The sequence below is a fragment of the Astatotilapia calliptera genome, chromosome 11 (genome assembly GCF_964374335.1).
Source record: "Astatotilapia calliptera chromosome 11, fAstCal68.1, whole genome shotgun sequence".
Classification (NCBI taxonomy): domain Eukaryota; kingdom Metazoa; phylum Chordata; class Actinopteri; order Cichliformes; family Cichlidae; genus Astatotilapia; species Astatotilapia calliptera.
In genome coordinates this window covers 27,329,974-27,349,032 of record NC_137432.1, presented here as the reverse complement: position 1 = coordinate 27,349,032, position 19,059 = coordinate 27,329,974, and the positions used below count along the sequence as shown (strand labels likewise).

General features: G+C 43.1%; 1 protein-coding gene across 1 annotated transcript in view; it reads left to right on the top strand.

The window, feature by feature from the left end:
• The window catches only part of LOC113032252 (forkhead box protein O6-like), a 29,053-nt gene extending 19,992 nt beyond the window's left edge, over positions 1–9,061 (top strand). The window contains exon 2 of the mRNA XM_026185049.2: positions 4,899–9,061. Coding sequence (XP_026040834.1) covers positions 4,899–6,614 — 1,716 coding nt within the window. The 3' untranslated portion in view covers positions 6,615–9,061. The remainder of the gene's footprint in view (positions 1–4,898) is intronic.
• Positions 9,062–19,059: the final 9,998 nt, after the last annotated feature.

Below are 19,059 nucleotides of genomic sequence, written 5' to 3'. Positions count from 1 at the left end.
CCCATCTGTCTCTCTTAAAGAAGCCTCCTAAAGGGATTTTAATCATCTGACTCTGGGCTTCTCAGGCAAATAGCTACATCTCTCTTTTTCTCTCTCACACACACACCCGCGCAAACCATTTCCAATTTTCTTTCTTGTACTCACTGTCATAGTCTCACTTGTCTTTTCCTTCTCTCTGACACACCATATCGTCACAGCTTCATTGTGCCATATCTGTGCCGCCATTAGGCCCTTCAGTCGCTCTTCAAGTCCCCCTCAGACACATAAAATTCCCCCAACCCTGTCCCTATTAATCCACATGGCTCTAAATTCTTTATTTCCCTTCAAAGGGACAACGCGAGCCGTGACATCAATCACGGAAAGCGAATATTTAGCTGGCGCTAATTTCCACCAATAGCCTGGAGACAGGCTTAGCTGACAAAACTCATTCCTGCGCTGAACAAAACTGCTTGTGTTGAAACCTCCCCTCCCCCTGATCCCTCCTGCCTTCTGCACAGGCAAAAACAGCATTACAATAAACACAGTTAGCGCTTCTGTTACTCCCCCTTGATTTAGGCTTATCAAATGAATGTGCACCATAGAGGGATACCCTTTGACAATACATAATGGCTCCATTCTGCATGAAATGGTTTGGTAATACCAGTCGAGTGTGGCAAACGGTTTTACCCGGTGCCACTACAAGAACAGCTGCTGTGTTCTTAGCTGGGCAAGCGCACCACACTGCTTTACTCTTGAGGTTGTTTGAATCGGGTGAGTGGTTTCTTTTTGCTGGTTCCCAGACCTCATTCACAGTCCTTAGTTTCTCACTAAGTTCTGTTTGAATGAGTGCACATTCACCACAAGATGGGTCTTATAAACCATTTGACCTGTTTCCTCACTCCTCTGTGAGTGAGCGGGAAAAAACCCTGAGTGGATTCTGATGTTGCCCTAATGGAGGGGGATGGGGAAAGTAGGGGGCATTTTGAGGGCACCCATTTGTGTGGCTTAGAGGGGCCCCTTGTGCTACCGCTATATTCCCGCCCCTTATACCCAGGACCCTTCACCTCCTGCTGTATCCCCCAGCACAGCTGAACCCATGCCAGTCAATCAGGTTATCCCAGATGAATCACTGCATCCAACACAATACCTCCTACCCCCATATTACAGCTACTCCCAATGTTAATGCCTGACTGACATCTCGGGAGTGGCAACAGAGGGATATGTTGGGCATTAAGCCAATTTGTGCAAGTGGGAAAAGACAGCTAACTCACAAGCCTGTGGCGATTTAACATTGTTATATGACCAGTGGGGACATGGAATATTGAACACCCATATTGGCCTCATATTGCAGGTGGATTGTGTAGTTAGTCAGATGTTGATGTGCGCACTGACAGGCATTAAACGTCATTGATTTTGAGCATTAAGTAGGCCTCTCTAGTCTCTGAATCAAACTGAGTTTGCATGTGGAAGAAAGGAGGGAGAACTGTAGAGCCATCGATTGGTGTTGTGAGATTTCCAAAAGCCAAATGAATGGTTCTTGAAGAGGTTAGGAAAGAGGAACACATAAGGATGTTCCTGCTAGATTTGATTTATAGATTTCTGTATCTGTTATAAAAACCAGTTGAACTCCCACCCCCAACTGCTTAGTCCACCTGTGCAGGGTGGAAAAAGTGTCAACATGGGAGATTTGCTCGTAAAGAACATAATCTTTTAATCTGAGGACAAAGAGTCCTATCCCGTTGCCTTTGTCTAAATGTATAAATCAGCTATCAGGTGTTTTGGGCCTTAATGAGAGTTGAACCCAAGCTGATTGTTTCCTTGCAGTCACAAAAGCCTTGTTCACCTTAATTGGCTTTGATTGGTCCATAAACTATCACCCTTAGCCTCTTTTACTTAGTGGCCAAATTAACTCCTTACAGCCTGATTTAGCAGTATTTGATGAGGGTGGATGCTCTTTATATATCTGTGCAGGTTCTCAGTCAACCAGGTCATGCAATTCTTAATGAAAAGCAACTCTTTTTTTTGTGTGGTTTGTGACGTTTTACCTCTCATCCAAGGGCCTGTTCAGTTCTAATAACTGAAAAAAAAAAAAAAAGTTCTTGATTATGAAACAAAGAAGTCACATCAGTTCTTATGACTCCATCTTGTTCGTTCCAGCATTATGGTACCAGCACTGGATGTCGCCACATGACCCACTGGTTCATTCATTATTTAGAGCCTTCTCCACTAGCCTCATTGTATTAAAGGCGTATGATTTGAATAGGAAGTAGCGTGCTGAACCCAGGCATGTGATGTGTGTTCCTCTGTCATTGTATGTTTCTGTGGGCTTCATCGGACTGTCTCAGCAAGCCAGGGGGCTAAAAGAGAATTTCCATTTTATGAATATTTAATGCATAATAAAGTTTTCAATTTTATTCTATTCTTTAACCCATAGGGCTAAAGAATGTCACAAAGCCAACCCTCAAGGACAGAGCACAAATTGGAGGTAGTTGATTTGTTGGAGAAATTAAAAATATAGTTAACACCTGCCTCAGAAATCATACAGTAAAAATACACACAGGAACATTTGGCGTAGTTTTTAACCATATCCTATAAGGTTTTTATAGTGTCCCTGTTTCCCACATCAAACTCCCCTTACTTTTTGCTACTATAGGATCATAGCATATCCAAGCTGCCTGCTGTGTATGTGGTAACCTGGCATAGCTCTGTGTGAGACACCCAGCTGGGAGTGCCCCTGAATCAACTTGGGATTAGCCCAGGATTGTCTGGGATTACTCGGGGATGGAGAGGGATTAGCAGTGACTGCCTGTTTCAGGGGCGTGAGGGCCAGAGGCTGGTCAAATTGCCCCTGACTCAGAGAACAGGAGGCAGACAGAACCACACCCACTATGAAACCACCTGCAACCTTTGTAATCTTAAATTCTAGCACACACACAAATACGTGCAAACAGGATGACAGCAAAAAACATGTGGTAGAAAACTATCGAAAGCCAGCAGCCAGTAATGATGATGATGCCGTTGCTGGCCACCATCCGAAATCTCTCAAATCTCTCTAGCAGGTGGATTCATCAGATAAAGAGGGTTTGGGATGATGACAAATCCCTCCAAGTTCAATGGGGCTGCTCTTCCCTCATACGGGGATAAATCGAGATTTGAATCAGACAGGTCACACAGAGTTGTGGCATGAAGTGGTTCAGCTCTCTGAAAGATGCCTCATTTACCACCGGCCGCGATGGAAAGGCATGAATGCTTACATATGTTTTAATTCGGGCATGCACCGGACTTGATGGGGGATGATTTGGAGTGGTATGATAGGTGGATGAGCCAGCCAGGGTGAGACAGGGAGTTGGCGCGGCACGTAGAGAAGCCGTCAGAAGCAGGGAGTGGGCATCCCCTGCGGACTTGCACTGCCAAGATGAAAGGCTGTTTAGTGTTGGAGCAGCAGCATCAAACAGCCGCCTCCTCTTGCATCCTTTCCCCCATCCCCCACTCTCCCTCCATTTCTCGCTCTGACTCTCTTGACTCTTACCACAATATGATATAGTTCTGCCATTGCGCGTTTACCCGGTTGCCATGGTTACCCAGTTCTGGAGGTGTCACGGCGAAATAACCCAAGGAGGCATTCACAGATCACCTGAATTCAGCTCACCTCCCGTTTATATGTTCACCGTCGCAATTTGATTTGTTTCCCTGCCGTGCAATTCGCTCTAAATACAAATAATGTGCAACATAATGAAGATAGTGGTGTGAGTACCCCTCAGTCCGAAACAATCCATTGTATGTGTATATTCCCAAACTGCAGGAGATGCTTTTTGATTTGATATTGTCCTGCCTGAGCATCTAAATTACTTATGCAGCACAAACAACAGAATTATAACAACAGATTCCCTGACACTCGAAAATCGCTATTATTCACCAACCCTTGAGATATAAATGATTAAAAAATAGAAACTATATCCTTTGAATGACCGAGTCACTGGCTAACCCCAACCCATGCCAGTGTAGAGGATAATGGGAAAGTAATTGGTGGCACACTGTATAATTGAAGGCATAGAGATTGAAGCCAGAAGTTGGAAATGACTTGCGTTCAAAGAAGTGTGTAAAATAGGAAAAAGGAAAATTGAGACAAGTTGAAATATGAAGCATTTAGTGACAAAAAAGAAATACAGGACTGTGATAAAGAGAGAACAAGGGAGGGGAAGGGAGATAGGCAGTGAAGGTCTGTCAGAGGGTGAGATACATCCATTAGCCCTCCTTCCTCCCGGCTCAATCTTGTGATACATCCCCCCATTCAACCTACGTGAAGGAAAGAGACAGAGCTGGCACTAAGCCAGGCTGGCACCAACTTCAAACATACAGTACAGCTAACCTCAGTGGTTTACATCAGGCCAGCTAAAAGCAGAAGTAGAGGAGGACAGATGGATTGATGGAAATGAAAGTGGGAGGATTGACGTACATAGGGAGAATGTCTAAAGTCGGAGTCTTCGGTCATTTCAGGTGGGATAAGACTGACAGGGTGTTGCTTTATGCCAGCTGTAGCTGTTATTTGAGCATGTTTGTGCTTTTCAGTGAGCTCTAAATTTCCTGATTTTAGTCGACTCTGGTTTTGTGTATCTAATATTGGGAACGGAAGCGACCTGATAATTTAGGACAATTTTCTGTGACTCATCATGTATGGACCGGATGGTTTATATGCAATACTGACAGCTGTGCTTGTGGTTAAGGTTTTCTTGAGCATTGACTTTAATACTTGATGTATTAAAAACAATCTTATTTTCGTGTAGAACTTTTTAATCTAAATCTTATGCACATTTCCCTTATTTGAATTGTTTACATTTTTACATAAATAGTAATTGAAATGACATTCATTATATTACAGTTTAGTTTTATATTTTTCTTTCTCTTTTATCTTTCTGCAGAATTCAATCCGACACAACCTGTCCCTTCACACACGCTTCATCCGGGTGCAGAATGAGGGTACAGGGAAGAGTTCCTGGTGGATGCTCAATCCAGATGGAGGAAAAATGGGCAAAGCCCCGCGGAGACGAGCAGTCTCTATGGACAACAGCACAAAATACCTAAAAAGCAAAGGCCGGATCAGAGGCAAGAGAGTTGGCCGCCCTGGGATTGGAGCTGTGTCTGCTAGTGTGGGGCTCCAGAGCTCCCCTGATCATGGCAGCCCTTCACGGAAAGGCCTCCAAGGAGCCGGAGGTGCATCTGGAACAGATGGTGAGTTTGATGCTTGGACAGACCTCCATTCCAGGGCTAGTTCATCAGCGTCTACCCTTAGTGGGCGGTTGTCACCCATCCTCGCAGAGGGAGAACCAGAGGAACCAGAGGAGGGCGGCCTGTCCTGTTCCACCTCCCCTCACCTCTACCCGTCGCCAACTAGTGCACGCTCTCCATCCATGGGTGCTGGAAATCACTGTCCTCCTCTTGAGCAGCTGCCTCAGCTGGCTAACCTGACAGGTGCCATCAGTCTGGATGAGCAGATGATGGAGGATGGTTATCATCATCATCGTTCACAGCAGCAGCAACACCAGCAGCATCAAGCTATTGGCAGACATAAGCACCAAACTGCTGTCTATCACTACAACTCGGGAGTGAAAGGACAGGGCTCCTATGGTTCAAGTGTCTATGGGGCAACAGGCATGGGGATGCTGCGTCACCACTCACCCATGCAGACCATTCAGGAGAACAAACCAGCCAGTTTCTCTGGAACCATGCGAGCATACTCAAGCACTAATGCCCTTCAGAGTCTGCTAACAGGGGGTCCAGCTGGACAGCAATACTGTCCCAAGGACATGATGCTGGGACAGGAGAGGGAAAGCCATTCTCTGATGAATCAAGCTACAAATGGAGTTGGAGCCAACCATCACAGCCACCACCCCGGCCTCCACAATGGCCACAGCCACAATGGACTGCATAGTCACAGCTCAACTCATAGCCATAACAGAACTCACAGCCATACTCCCAGTCATAATCACAACAATGTAACCAACCACAACTCACCTCACAGCCTCACTCACAATGGTCACAGCCTCAGCCAGAGCCATAACCACACACCACCCCGGGCTGCTGCCCTGACCCCACGTGGCAGCAGCAATCAGTTGCAGACCTACAACCACAAAGCTCCTTACCTGTACAGCCCCCCGTCACATGCCCACCTTCCTGCTTCTACCACCCTCCCCCCAAATCCAGCAGGTATGCTCGGCATGCCCCAGGACTCGTGCCATGTTGCCACAGCTCCCCACCCACGTCACAACCATTACCCAGACCCACAACACCAAGGCATGAGTAATGGACCGTATCACCATGGCCTCGGGATGGGCAGTGGTACCGCTGGTAGCAACTACCATGGCTATCACCAACCTCACCCCCATGAGAGACTACCAGCTGACCTGGACATTGACATGTTCCATGGCAGCTTAGACTGCGATGTGGAGTCCATCCTCCTCCATGATATCATGGACTCTGGGGAGGAGATGGACTTTAACTTTGACTGCTCGTTAGCTCAAGGTGTGGGCATCGGCATGGGTATGGGAATGGGTGTGACTATGGGTATGGGGATGGGAATGAGTGGACTGGCTGGTCCACAGCAAGCCCATAGCAACCAGAGCTGGGTGCCTGGGTAAAGTCAAGAACAACACGTCTAACCCTCAGAAAGAACGACCCTCCTCATGAAGCACTGTGCTCAACTGTGACATTCCTGATTTGACACAAAGACTATAGGATCCACACTCCCATGTCTCTTTGTTGTCTTGACAATTCCACTGTCACCCCCCCCCCCCCCCCGCCCCCATTTTTTAAAAAGATCCCCCTCTAGTTCATGTCACATTAAGTTTTTCCTCAAATCAACTATACTGTGATGACAATCTCTCAGCTGTGCTTGCCCAACATCGCTTCTCATCTGCCATGAGAACTGAACTCTGAATGCACTTTATTGCAAGTGGGTCACATCTCACGGTGTAATGCCTTCACAGAGCAGCTCAGGCAGAGCTTGGCATGTTTTGTAAGGTGGCTTCAGTATTTGACAAGAACAAATGAGGAATAACAAGCCCTGCTAATAAAGTGTCAGATTTATGAACTGATAAAATTGGAGTCGTTTGCTTATATACTGTCATTTTTAAAGGTCGGGAGAACTGTTTTTGACAGTTACATGTGATTGGAGCCCTGAGTTTTCAAATGTAGTGGTACCGTAAGATCATAGGCATTTCTTAAGACTTATTTATACCTCAATTTAATATATTATTTAATGCAATATCCCTCAAGATTGGCTGAAATTCAATTGTACACTAGACTTAAACAGAGGTCCGATCAGAAGCCAGTTCATCATTTGAAAGACATTCACTCGTTCATAAGCTCCACGTAATTATCTTACATCAGCAGCCCTGTTGTTTATAGCTATAGTCTTGCACTTTGACTTTTCTCTCGGATGCAACATTTTGTTGTTCGGCTTCTTTGCTATTGGTTCGAGAATATTGTCATCGTGTCGTTAAATGGATTCTATCATTAGTGGCCAGCGCGCAATTTGGTGAATTAAAATGTCATATCACCTTGTCTCACCTGGGCCTCTTGTGCTAGTCTCCCTCTCTCTCCTTCTCTGTCTCCGTCTGCGAGTGGAGACAAAGTGACCATTCCTCACACCAAGCCATTAATGTAGGTTGATTGAAATTCAGCATCTTGCTTTTAATCTCCAAAGTGATGCGGCAGCGATGTGTCATTATTGAGAGGCTAACGTGTTGTCCTCCCATCTCTCACCTCGGCTGTCCGGGCCACCTCTTGCTTCTCCAGCTTAATGCGCCAAGAAAGTGAGACAAAATGGTGATTAACGCCAAGTCACTCTGCCTGCTGTCCTGCTCTGAGAAGGGCCAATGTCACTGGCCACATGCCTGCTCAAAATGGGTAAACAAAAAGAAAAGACGGAGACAAGGATAGAACAAAAGCCTGTTGTTGCAGTGGGATCAATCATCAGCCTTAGTTTCCATTCCTCTTGGATGTGTGCGTCTCAAAACAGGTCATGTACTCCTATTGTAAATCGTTTCCATTGTCTCCATTTAGTTCCCATGTTTTCAGTGCTTATACCCGGCACTTCAAATACTCAAACAGGTGAAAAGGGAGATGTTTAAGGAGAAAACAATCAGCCAATCTCAGTGGCATGAGTCTGTGTCTGATAGGGTTGTAATGCTTCACAGCCATCCGCATCCACTTTTTGTGTGTTTATTCTGTTGTCTTGTAGTTGTTGTTGTACTGTTGAAATTGTAAGGACTGATGAAGACAGTGCTGAAATATCCATAGTGTAAGGGTGGAATCCACTGGTGAAATTATTTTGGTAGCGCAGTATGACCTTCCAAAGCTTCAACAGCGTGCACCCCTCCGATATGTGCTGTGCTCTGCTCAGTTGTTTCTGCGTTTGTGAGTGAGGGAGTCTGCAGTTAATTTCTCACTGGCCTTGAGAGAGAGAAGAAAAGAGGACACCCCTATTCTCTAATTCCCTCAAGGAGACTCTCCGCACTGGGTCTGTACAAAGTACGGCACACAAAGGAAAAGAAGGAGTGTGGGGGTGGGGGGGTTATTGTTAGAGCCAAAGGTCAAGCATGGCACAGACTATCAGACCCATTATTGAGGTAAATACCTTTATTTCAGGGCTTTTAGCGCACTGGTTCCATTTAATCTCTGAGCGGAAAATGCGTGAAATTTTATAAGCAACTGGGCCTCGCAAAGCGGTTATGTTATATCCTATGCTACAGACGTTTATCAATGCCCTGCTATTGGAAAGATAGCTATATATGATGTCTAATTTTTCTCTATTTATTTATGAAAGAGATTGGTCTTTGTCACTCCTAAATGTGGTAATCGTTTGAGTCAACGCCTGTCCCTTCCTCTTCTTGTCTGTTTTTTAAGATGTCACTCCCTCCGACCCTTTTACTGACTTTTATTTTGTACAAAATCTATATATTAAAAAAATTGTATAATAGTTTTTAAAATCTCAAAATAATATCAGTTTTGTTGTCTATTTCTTTTTTTAAAAGAATGTATCTCATCATCTGGTGACTGTTAAATAAATGAAATGCGAAGAAAACGATGTCTCTGTTGTCACATTTGTTTAAATATGACCATGTAGAATGATTTTTTTCCCCACAAAAAACACAACCAAGTGAGCTTTTCCTTGCAATTTAGTGAGTCTGAAGGGGAATTTTCCTGAGCTACTTCTGTTTGTCAGTTGCTTTTGTGCAGTAACTGACACGTCGAATATGTGTGAGCTGCTTGCAAATTCATTTTTTCCTTGTGTTTCCTTATTTTGTTATTAACATACAACTCTTCTCACAATGGGGCGACAACCCCTGTTTGCAGCATTTGACCAGGACACCAAGTCACTGCGTGTGGGAAGTGGACACCATGATTAAAATGGGGGGAAAAAAATTTAAAATCACAATTGCAGGGAAGCATCACTTGTGATAGAGAATGGATGAGAAGGCGAGAGATAGGGTGAAGGTTTGTGTGTGTGTGTGTGTGTGTGTGTGTGTGTGTGTGTGTGTGTGTGTGTGTGTGTGTGTGTGTGTGTGTGTGTGTGTGTGTGTGAGCGAGAGACAGAACGAAAGAGAGAGAGAGAAAGATAGTTCCTGACAGACAAAACAAGGAGGCACCCAGGCAGCCAGACAGAGTTGCCAGGATTGGAGTAATAGGTGTGTGTGCGTGTATGTGTGTGTCTGTGTGTCATAATGCTTGTTATGGCCCACAAAGCAGTATAGGTTGGCCACAGCTGTCCTGGTCCCATTGGAGGCGTTTTCACAGGAGTGTGCAGCGCTACAGCGCCATACTGCCAGGCCCCAAGGGAGCCTCTACCTCTACACATACTCTTTTACACACACACACTCAGACACACAAAGACATGCACATTCACACACACAAATTTGAAAATACCACAGATTCACACTTTTATACAAAGAAGCACACAGCACAGTTATGAAACCATACACACAGACACATACACACTTAGGCAATTCTCACTTAGATGTACAGTTTTAATTGACTCCACTTGGCAGAGCTTCTCTGGAGGGAAAAATGTGAGAAGTAGAGAGAATGAGAAAAATATAGGTGTGGAGGTGAGGAAGTCAGACAGCTTATATAAAAGCTAAATGTGCAAGAAAAAGGAAAAAAACATTTAGTTTTTAAACAGCAGTCCAACACAGTCTGGTAACCTTATAAGATGTTTCATAATTTCACAATTAGCCTAAACTGAGTGTGATTGAGTGTAACTAAGACTGAGAACCTGGCAGAAGGCCAGTGTCTCACTGTTCTCTGCATATCTCCTGAGAGGGATGGCAGCTAGGGCAGACAGGAAGGCAGTCCAGTCCAGGTGCGGCGCCTCGGGGAGGTTCTGCTCTTCTGTTCCTCATTATCAGAGAGGGGGAGAGCGAAACTGTGTTAGTGTCATTATTCATCCACTCAGGCATCTGGGAGCAGGTCCTTCCTTACTTGGTGTAGTGATATTGTTGTAGAGACCGCCCTTGGAGCTAAAGGCTGGCTGGGGACACTACTAACTGTTAACAGACAGACCCACCCAGGCAAAGCTCCAGGGTAGAGATGTCCTTGAGTGCTTATGAGGATTCAGCACTTCTCACTTTCTGGCTGACTGCAAAGTGAAAAAAAAAGAAAAAGAAAACTGCTATATCTCCAAAATTCAGTTGGTCACTGAAATGATTAATTTTCCACTAGTGTGAAGTTGTATGCGATGCCTCCAAAATAAGACCTATTATTAGCCACCCCAGCCACATCAATTTTATCGTTACCCATTACTAGGACTTCACTTTTCCAAACAGGAGTTCAAATTTGTTTGAAAAAAAAAAAAGGGTCAGTTAATTGATTTATACTTATAACATTTTAGGATGTAGCTAGGCTCCAAAAATACATAAAAAGATGCATAATTAAAAGGTTAAACTGTCTGAAAGTATACAGATTGCATAACGTGTCGATGAATGATCACAAAGACAGGATTAAAACACTGGTGACATTTTACTGGTCAGTAGTAGTGTTGTCCTGAAGGTGACCACAGAGTGTTCAGCAAAAAAAAAAACACCTCCAAAAGGTCACCAAACCAATGGTGCTGCTTGCAGAGCTGTTAAACCGAGGAGTAAAACTGATGAAAATTTGAAAGCGCAAACCATTAAGTTTTGTTAGCATCATGTTTCACCCCAGACAAAGTGAAGCGCAAGGACAGTTGAAAGGTACAGTGATATTTAAAGGAATTAAAAGGAAGCATTTTGTTTGAAACTGTTGGTAAGTTATAGCCAAAAGCAGTCTTTGTGCTCTGTATTTCTAAGATCCTTCTGAAAGCTATGATTTGCCCTTAAGTTTAAGCACTACTGTAAGACATTTTAGAGACAACCACCATTCAAAGGATCAAAGGTTTGAGACATGGTCCTTTCTTTTTTTTAAAAAGGGAAAAAAGTCGCATTTTTGTCTGTATTGGTTACAGAGAGACAGGAACCGAGAGCAGATCCAACAAAGTCTGCTGAACGCTAATGATTAGGCTATGAGATGCCTCAGTACTCAATGTTTTCACAAGGGGGTGATGCCTGAAAGGTTATAATATGCACTGGAAATGTGTATTAGCTGTTACAAGATGCAAGAAAAGTGCACAGTCAAAGAACAGGTGTTCACCAAAAAGAGACCTCTCTGGTGCTGAGCAAAGGCGAAAGGTTAGTGTTGTCAGAAGTTCTAAGTAAGTCCTTGGATTTACTGCTGAAAGAACAGTTAACAGCTCTGGTCCTGACGAGACCTGGACAAAAGCAAGACAACATGTTAAAGGTGATAAGGTGGACGTCTTTTAATGCAATAAATATAGAGTCATTTTAGTCCAGTGTGTCTCACAGAGATCATACAATGATTCACCATTTAGTTTTTAGGCTGTATAAACTACATTGCAGAGGGGTCTTTGCATTACTTGGGATGGCTTCAATTTTCCTCATACCGATGTAAACACACCTTTCAGCACCAGCAAACATTAATAACTTGGATTCAGTTGTTGACTAATGTTGGTCCCTGTATTAAAAGACCTGTCGATCAATTTGGGAGTTGTAATGGGACTTTTCAGTGTTTGTGCTTTTGGCTATGGATCTACTTCTTCTTTTATGTTTCAGCAATAACCACAAAGACTAAATCTGTACAGGTAATGAACTTTTTCTTGAAGTAAGTCTCAAGATCAGATATTTTAGGATATCACAGTGTTGACCACCAAATAAACGGCCTCAAGCTAAAAAAAATAAATTGAATAGTGTTCTAAGATATCTCAAGACCAATTATCTTGAAACAGCTTGATAACAGTGTTTATCTTTAATGAGAAACAAATGACATCTCATTCTAAAACAGGATATTGTCTTTTCTAAATTCATTTTGGCAGTGTGCAAACTACTTCAACCGTTGCTTGAAGGCTTGTATAAGAAGTCTGCTGCAGTTTGGAATAAATCCAAAAGGATGAATATGAAACATTGTGTGCATAAGGGGTTCCAGAAGTCTTTAAGTAAAGGTTTAATGTGTGGCTTAGAGAGCCGGCAATCTGCATTAAACTTTAAAGTCTAAGATTCCCCTCGCGAGAGTGTCCATCACTAAGATCCTGACTTCCTAAAAGCTACAGGATCCCTATCAAGACTTGCTCACCTCTCTACGATTGCTGTAGGGCATGGGTTCAGTAAAAAAAAAAAAAAAAAAGTTTAACAGCAACTTTCCAAGTATACTCTTAAAGACCAAACAAACACACTTGTACATTAATTTCAGGAACACTTACACAAGTTGTCCCATATCGTCATCAAACTGGATGATCTGTGTTTCCTTGTTTCTGTGCTAATAGACCTTTTAACACAGCAGATACTTTATTTTGTCTTGTCACAGTACGAAAAGAAATAAATTACAGGCGTAATTAATTATGGCTCAGTTTCATTAAGGTTCCCTGTAAGCCATGATAGTGATGCACAAAACCAGGACCGCCACTAAGTCGAGTGCAGCCATTATACTATATACTTCTCTACTTTCGCTATTGTGATTAAAAAGACAACGTCAGTCTAGTTTGTTGAAATTCTCTTCCAGTCGCTTTCATCATTGAAAATGTGTTTAGTTTGTTGCATGGCCATTCAGCTGTACCCATCGTGTAAGCAGAAGACCTACAATCTTGCTAAAAAGTGCAAATCACTCAAATAATAACAGCAGTTCTCCACTTTGACTCCAGTCTCTCTCAAAGGCCACATTGCCATTAGTTATATCTCAAAAATAGCCTCCATAAATTAATTTCAAAGTGCCTTTAAAAATAAAACTGATTATGTAACACGTCAAACATCCCTTGGGTGTCTTAGACTACAGATTTTTTTTTTGTGATGAAAGGAAAATGACCTACCAGGAAATCCTCCTGTCGCTCTCCTTCACACATTATTAAACCTATCACCGTCCTTAAAACTCCCAACCATCACCCTCCTAACTCTTAGCTCTTGTCCCCATTTTACCCTCTTCCAAGTGCAGAGACAGACAAGACAGATTTAATCAGATGTTTTCTCTTCCCCTCTGCTGTGATCCACTCATCAGGAGTGGGAGACAAGGAGAGCTGTGCGTGTGCAGCAGGGGGGTGACCCAAAGCGATGATGACATAATTAATGGCAAATTAATGCTCCACCTGAGCGCCAACATCACCTCATCTCCCTCTTGTATTTCTTCTCACCTTCACCTCACTATCTCTGGCTTTCCTTCCTCTCTTACTTCGTTATTTCCTGCCAACACACATCGAGCCTGATTCATCCATCCTCCCTCTTCTTCTCCTATCTAACCGCATGCGGCCTAATCTTACACATGGGGGAGCTCATTGCAGCATTGTGCTACTGCGCAGCAACTAGCTTAACTCACTTGCACACAGTAAGGTGTGGAGTGCTAATAGGGAATGGGAGGCGTTGGGGGTGGGGGGGGAGGTGGAAGGGTGGGGGGAGGTCTGGTAGAGCGGGGGCCTGATTGGTGTCTCTAATTATGGCTTGATACTAAAGAGTAATTAATGAGTTTGTGGCTGATGGCAGCAGCTTTAGAGCATCAGACTCGATCGCAGGAGATAAGCGCTGTTTCTGCTGAGGCCACGCAAGATCCCGGGGGACAAGCATAGATACAGGCACACAGTCACGCACAGATGCAAACTGCTAATGTATTCATGGAGCATGATGCTGAGGTGATTTCTGGATAAATAACATATCTTTTGATGTCCTTTTCTGAACCAATCGCCAAGGAGGAGTGAAAAATTAATGTATGGTACAGCCCTGCTTTAGAGTGGTGGATAGTTGATAGCCTTTAGTTCAAACCAGATGTTGGAAAGCATTTCCAGTGTGCGAAGAACCTCACCACCTGAAGGTCACAAGTTGTAGCCTACCATTTTTATACCATATCATTGCCATTTTAAGCTTATTTTGGCACTATTTGCAAGTGAACATCACATGCAGTACTTTGGGCAAAAAAAGTACAATAAAAACATGGATGGAAGAAGAATCCACTCCAGTTTATGAGGTTTTGGGCTGCTTTTGAATGTTTTTCTGTCTTTTACTTTAAGGCTATAGGGGCATAAACCTGCCTAGATAAAAACTGAATATAAGACTCTTTACATTTATTTCAGACTGAATGTGGTGAATAAAAAAGTGTTTATCCAGATACGTAAAACCTGGACTTCAACATCAAATGGACCATTCTTACATAGAGGACACCCAGTAGTTCAATGCAGCCGCCAATGCAGTTTGTGTACAAAACATATTCTTGAATTTAAGCTAGAAAACCCCCTCAAGACAAACAAGTCTATTAAATAACTTAGAAGACAAGAAACTAACCCATAAGAATACTAAGACTGGTCTAATAATCATCACATATATTTAGCATGGTTTGCTATGGTAGCTGTGGAGTCTGTGATGTTATGTCTGTTGAAAAATTGCTTTGTACTTACTTATTTATTTATTTCCATCAAATTGATTCGAAGATTTTATTTGTGGTTAAAAATTTCCCACCATTATTAAAACTTGGAAGCATTTTGTTTAGAGCACGTATTTTGTTTTTCTTCCGATAATCTGAAAATCTGCAGCAAAACTAAAATCATGAATTTTGTTATTACTGTTATTCGTTATTCTACTTGTAGCTTTGTGAGAGAAAGTTGAGCGATGCTGTGAGGGACAATATCTGTGCTTTTGGCAGTGTGAGTGTGTATTTAGCTGCAGGAGACAAAGACAGAGGAAGCTTAAATATGTGTGTGGTTGTGGGAGACAAGGATCGAGAGAGAGAGGGAGGGAGAGAGAGAGAGAGAGAGGGAGGGAGAGAGAGAGAGAGAGAGAGGGAGGGAGAGAGAGAGAGAGAGAGAGACAGCGTGCTGAGGAGCGTCTCTAAAACAGGGGCAGCTGTAGTGTAGTTAATGAGCCCTGCAGTCGAAAGCCCAGTGAGCGAGCATGTTGTGTGTGCATGTGTGTCTCGCAGAGAGATAGAGACAGTAAATGTGTGTGCTCTCATGTGAGCGAGGTGAGTTACCCAATGTGCAGTCTTGCTTGACCCTCAGTCATCCTGTCACCTGGAACCAACGGGCCTTGGAGAAGAGAGGGCGGGAGGGAGGGTGTGGGGATAAAACAGAGACAGTGAGGAAGAGTTTTTGGGAAAAAAAAAAAAAGGCGGCGCCTCTCAGTCAGCTGAATAACTGGAGCAGACTTTCAGCATGGCTGCTAACAAGCTCTCTGTCTCTCTTCCACTCTCTCCCTTTCTCACCCACAGTTCCCTTTCATTTCTCTCTGTCTCGTTACCCCTTAGTTTCTTTGACCTTTCCAAAGTGGCACTTTAATGAACAGAGAGTGTGCATTCAGTGACCAGGTTACCATAAGAGATGCCTGACAAGAGCTCCTTATTATAAAACCTATGTAAAGAGACAAAGAAAGAGTAAGAGGAAGGCCTCTGGTGAGATAAGCTACTGCTTTTCACAGCTCAACCCCACAGGGAACCGAGCTGACAGGCGATATGAAGCCCGCTACCTTTATAGGAGCATGCTAGATGCTAACAGCTGCCCCTTCAGTGGCTCCTTAACCTGTTAATGCCAAGTGTATCATAGTCGATACATGAGTTTTTATACGTTTTTGAGACTTCTACGTCGTCAGTGAGATTTGTTTTCCCCTAAAAAACTCAAATAAATTGCAGAAAGTATTTTTAAGCTATAAACTGCAAAAAAAGGCCTCACCTTACTAGCAAATATGATACGATTAAAATATGACACGATTTATTTATTTATTTATTTTTAACAGTGACACTGGGAAAAAATAAATCTACTTCATGCTATGTAGAGATGCAACTGAGCATTCGCAAAAATATGCTAATTCACGACATGGTTACATGTTTTAACTTATGTTGTTATTGTGAATGGAAGCTACTGAGTCTGTCTGCTGAATTCTATCAAGCTGTCTAGTTGACAATGCATCTTTTTTATATATATTCATTGTGAATATGGGTTTAAGGGCGCTATTCATCACAGAATTATTATTTTCTTTACCAAAAAAAAGGAAGAAAAAAAAAAGAAACACAAACTATGCCCTGAGCTGTAGTTCACTAGAAGACTGTAACTGACACTGGCAACAACAAACAAAAAAAAATACAAATAAATTAAAAAAAATGTTTTTAGAGTATACTTGTACAGATTTAAACAGTGACGGTCTTCAAGCTGATCTATAATAAGCTCTATATAAATAAATCTCTCATTCATCCATTCATTTCATTGAAATGATTGAACTAATTTTCAGTGTGGAAACTTGGCGAGTCACATAAGGATATCGAACATGCGTAGTTGGTGGATGTTTACTTTTAATTCGGGAAATGTTGAAACATCCTATAGAATAACTAAACGTAGTGGAAATGCATATTAGCAAACACACAAACTGGGTATTTCTAGTGACTTTGCCAGTGGAGAGGTCTCTTCAAAACAACAGCGGGCCCCCTGGTGTTAGAGGTTCCTGTGTTGGAGATCTGCCATAGGCCTGCCTATCAGGACATGAAATGGGGCCTCTGCAAGCAAAGTGGGTATTCTTGTGGATTTGGAGGGCAGTTTTTTTTTCAGTTTGTGAGAGTAGAGCCCTAACAGGCAATCACAGCAGAGGAGGGTGTGTGTATGAGGGCATCCATCATAATATTGTCTACCTAAGGGCCAGTTTCTCACACACTTGAATTACAGGGATAGCACACTGACAGCGGCACACACTGTCACTCACAAACAGGAGAAACACACAGTCATTCCCCACAAGTACCCCTCAGAAACACACATATACCAGTGGGTATACCAGTGCCTTTCCACACTGCTTCCACACACCTCCTAGACACACTGCCACATATGCACCCCCCAGTCACACGCTGTCCGCACACACAAACCTTGCCTTTTGCTATTCCCTGAGCTGGAGCAGCAGCAGCAGCACCAGGCAGGCAGACAGGATACGGTGTCTCGTACAGAGGAGTGCGGTGTGGTGGTGGTGATGCTTTGCTGAGAGGATTGGTCCAGTCTAGACGGAGGCGATAGACATCTCATTAGGCTCTCGCTTGCTCTCTCTCTCCTCTGAAGCACCCGTTGGCTAGCAGCCTGTCCTCACACTGAAGGCCAGAAAAGAGAGGAAAGGAGAGAGAAAGAAGGAGAGGTGAAGGCTTGTATAACAAGTGGAGGAGAGGAAAGGTTGGAGAGAAGAGGAGACAAGGAGAAAAATTGTAATGGAAAGAAAGGAGGGAGAGGCAGATGAAATGAGGAAGATGGGAGGAGGGAGCAAAGGAGGGGAAATTAGACAATGATAATAGCAATAATAGTCTTGATCCTCCAGGAAGCCCACTCCCAGAGGCTCCTTTTCTCTCTCTCTCTCTCCTTCTCTTTCTGTCTCATGCTCTTTCTCTTCTTCAATCCCTCTGCTACCCTCCCTCCTATCTTCCCTCCTGCTGCTGTTTCACTCTTAATTAATTTCTCACTACTCACCAGAGCCCAAAGCTGTAGCTCTCCTCAGCCGGCCTCCGAGACTGCTCTCAGATCAGCACTTCCATTGCCTTGGAGCTACAGCAGCTCATCTCTGCTTATACTTTGTTGGGCCTCAAATTATTGCTGAAGGTAGACCCACTCTGTGACATTGCCACGAGGTATAGATCTACACTTAGATCAGTTTCAGTTGCATAAATTACTGTTAGATCTGGCGCTGTGGCTTTACGGAGGTCAGCTGACGTTCTGTTTAGTGTGGCACATTCAAATGACCTGAACTCAAATCAGATTGTTTTCCAGGTCTGAACCAGTGCCATCCACCTCATCTGTGTGCCTGACCTGATGCAAAGAAATCCAAACTAATTCCACAAGAAACAAACTTTTACAAAATGCCTCTTAAACTACCTCACTTAGAAACGAAAGCAACTGAATGTTGGTGGATATTAAAGGATTATTCTGCTTAATTATAACTGGGAAATCCTTCTTTTAGGTTAAAATCAAGATTTTACTGAACAACACTGAAATGAGCACTCAGATGGACATACTTTAAAATAAAGCCCACACCATTCATCGTATACATTAATGATCCCTTGCAGCTCTCTCATCCAAGTTTCTAGATTTTATATGAAGAGATGAAAGTGTCAGGTATTTCATAACAAAGAATTTTGTTTTTAAATGAGACAATGACATCCAGGCAGCACCTGAGCTACAGCTGTGTATGAATGAAAGACAAATTATACGGCGCTTTCTCCTGCTAAGGTTGAGAAGTGTAATCCACGTGCATTTTGCTTTATCATCCCTTTTATCTTTAAGTGCATAAACCCCATGATTAGAATTCGCTAGTGTACTTCTACCACATCTTACAGACTGACTCCAATAATCAACATTGACTGTGTATGGTGTACTAATTATGCACACATTCAGTTTTTATGTGTAATTTGGATGTGGATGTTGTTTGGATGTGCTCATTTACTGTTTTTTTCCCTCTAAATGACGTGGTATAGATAATCTAAGTAAACTGCTGGTTTGTGCGCAGCCTGTCCAATCATATGTTTGTGTCTTTTTCCAGTGTCGCTGTTTTCCCAGTTTTAGCA